The 1,376-nt window shown below is 47.6% G+C and overlaps 1 protein-coding gene across 1 annotated transcript; it reads right to left on the bottom strand.

The window, feature by feature from the left end:
• Nucleotides 1-270: 270 nt before the first annotated feature.
• On the bottom strand, nt 271-615 carry LOC103782158 (feather keratin 1-like). Its single transcript, XM_008949907.1, has one exon. It carries the CDS (start codon nt 613-615, stop codon nt 271-273), a length of 345 nt encoding a protein of 114 aa, XP_008948155.1.
• Between the last annotated feature and the right edge of the window lie 761 nt (nt 616-1,376).

Below are 1,376 nucleotides of genomic sequence, written 5' to 3'. Positions count from 1 at the left end.
ATAATTACATATTTTATCTAGTCATTGTCAAACACAAAAAAAAAAAAGCATAAAAGAACAAGACATTTGGTCAGAAATACAAAGTAAAGCATAACAAAAGACAAGCAAAGGCCCGATTTTAGGAGATGCCAAGCACCCACAGCTCCATTAACTTCAGGTGGAGCTGTGGGCATCTCACATCGCTTCTGAAAACCATGGCCATGAGCTCAGTCCTGTGTCGGGTCGTGCTTCAGCTTTCCTGGTCGTTTCTTCCTGCTTGCTCCTCAGGCTTTAGCACGGCCCGTAGAAGCCACTGCGGTAGGTGTTGTAGCGACGGGAGGGCCGGCTGTAGCCACTGCCCAGCCCTGGGTAGCCAAAGCTCCCCAACCCTGGGGAGCTGCCAGAGGAGATGGGCACCCCGCTGAGAGAGCCCCCGACGGCTGCAGATGCTGAAGATCCCACGGCGGTGTTCTGGGGGAAGGAGCTGAGGATGGGTCCAGGTAGGGTGACCACCACGGGAGGGGGTTGGATCACCACCGTGGAGTCCTGGCACTGCCTCACACAGGGCTCATTGCAGCTGTTGGCCAGTGGGGTTGGGCCACAGGAGGTGGGAGGACACAGGTCGTAGCAAGACATGTCTGCAGGGTGGAGTTAAATCTGCAACACACAACAAAAAGAAAGAAATGCAACACGAGAATTTAAATAAAACTCTACTTGTACAGCTGAAATTCCCTGTTAGGGGGAGTATTTGACAAAACAAGAGATTCCATGGGAAGCAAGATGAATTTTTTATCTATACCCAGAGGAAGTACTTTGAAAACAGGGTTGAGTTTCAACTTTCTTTAAAGGAGAGTTCTAGGGAAGGTATCACTGGTGCATCTCAGTCAGAACCTTACCCTGAAGTTACCCTTAATCTTTCCCATTTCATTCCTATCACTTTTCCTCACACGTTCCATGTTGGATGTCCCTTCTCCCATATTTAGAAAGTGGGAAATAGAAGCTTAAGTAGTCAACATTTGTTCAATAGGAAATGGAAGGACAGGCAGATGCGTTCAGGAGCACTTCCATTTTTGTGTAGTTCTATTAATATTAGAACCATCAGCAGATCTCAGAAGCTACAATGAAAAACCTTCCATGGTTCATAGAATGGCTTAGGTTGGAAGGGACTCTAGAGATCTTCTAGTCCAACTTCCTTGCCATGGGCATGGACACCTCTCAACTAGACTAGGTTGCTCAAGGCTGTTTGGAGGATGGAGAAGCAGCAGGTTAAAGGTCATTCCTTGTCTGTGGAAGAACTCCAGATTGAGTTTCAAAGGCATGGACTGATGAATGCTTTCTATGTGGAGAGCTGGTGACCCAGGACTGCCAATACTGGCCATTTTCTCTGTGTTCTTCTG

This window comes from Merops nubicus, unplaced genomic scaffold, assembly GCF_000691845.1.
Source record: "Merops nubicus isolate BGI_N331 unplaced genomic scaffold, ASM69184v1 scaffold12641, whole genome shotgun sequence".
Classification (NCBI taxonomy): Eukaryota; Metazoa; Chordata; class Aves; order Coraciiformes; family Meropidae; genus Merops; species Merops nubicus.
The sequence above is the reverse complement of the archived record's forward strand: the minus strand, read 5'-3'. Positions and strand labels throughout refer to the sequence as shown.

Coding starts and splice junctions, on each gene's coding strand:
- LOC103782158 (XM_008949907.1), bottom strand. CDS start 615: ATGTCTTGCTACGACCTGTGTCCTCCCACCTCCTGTGGCCCAACCCCA.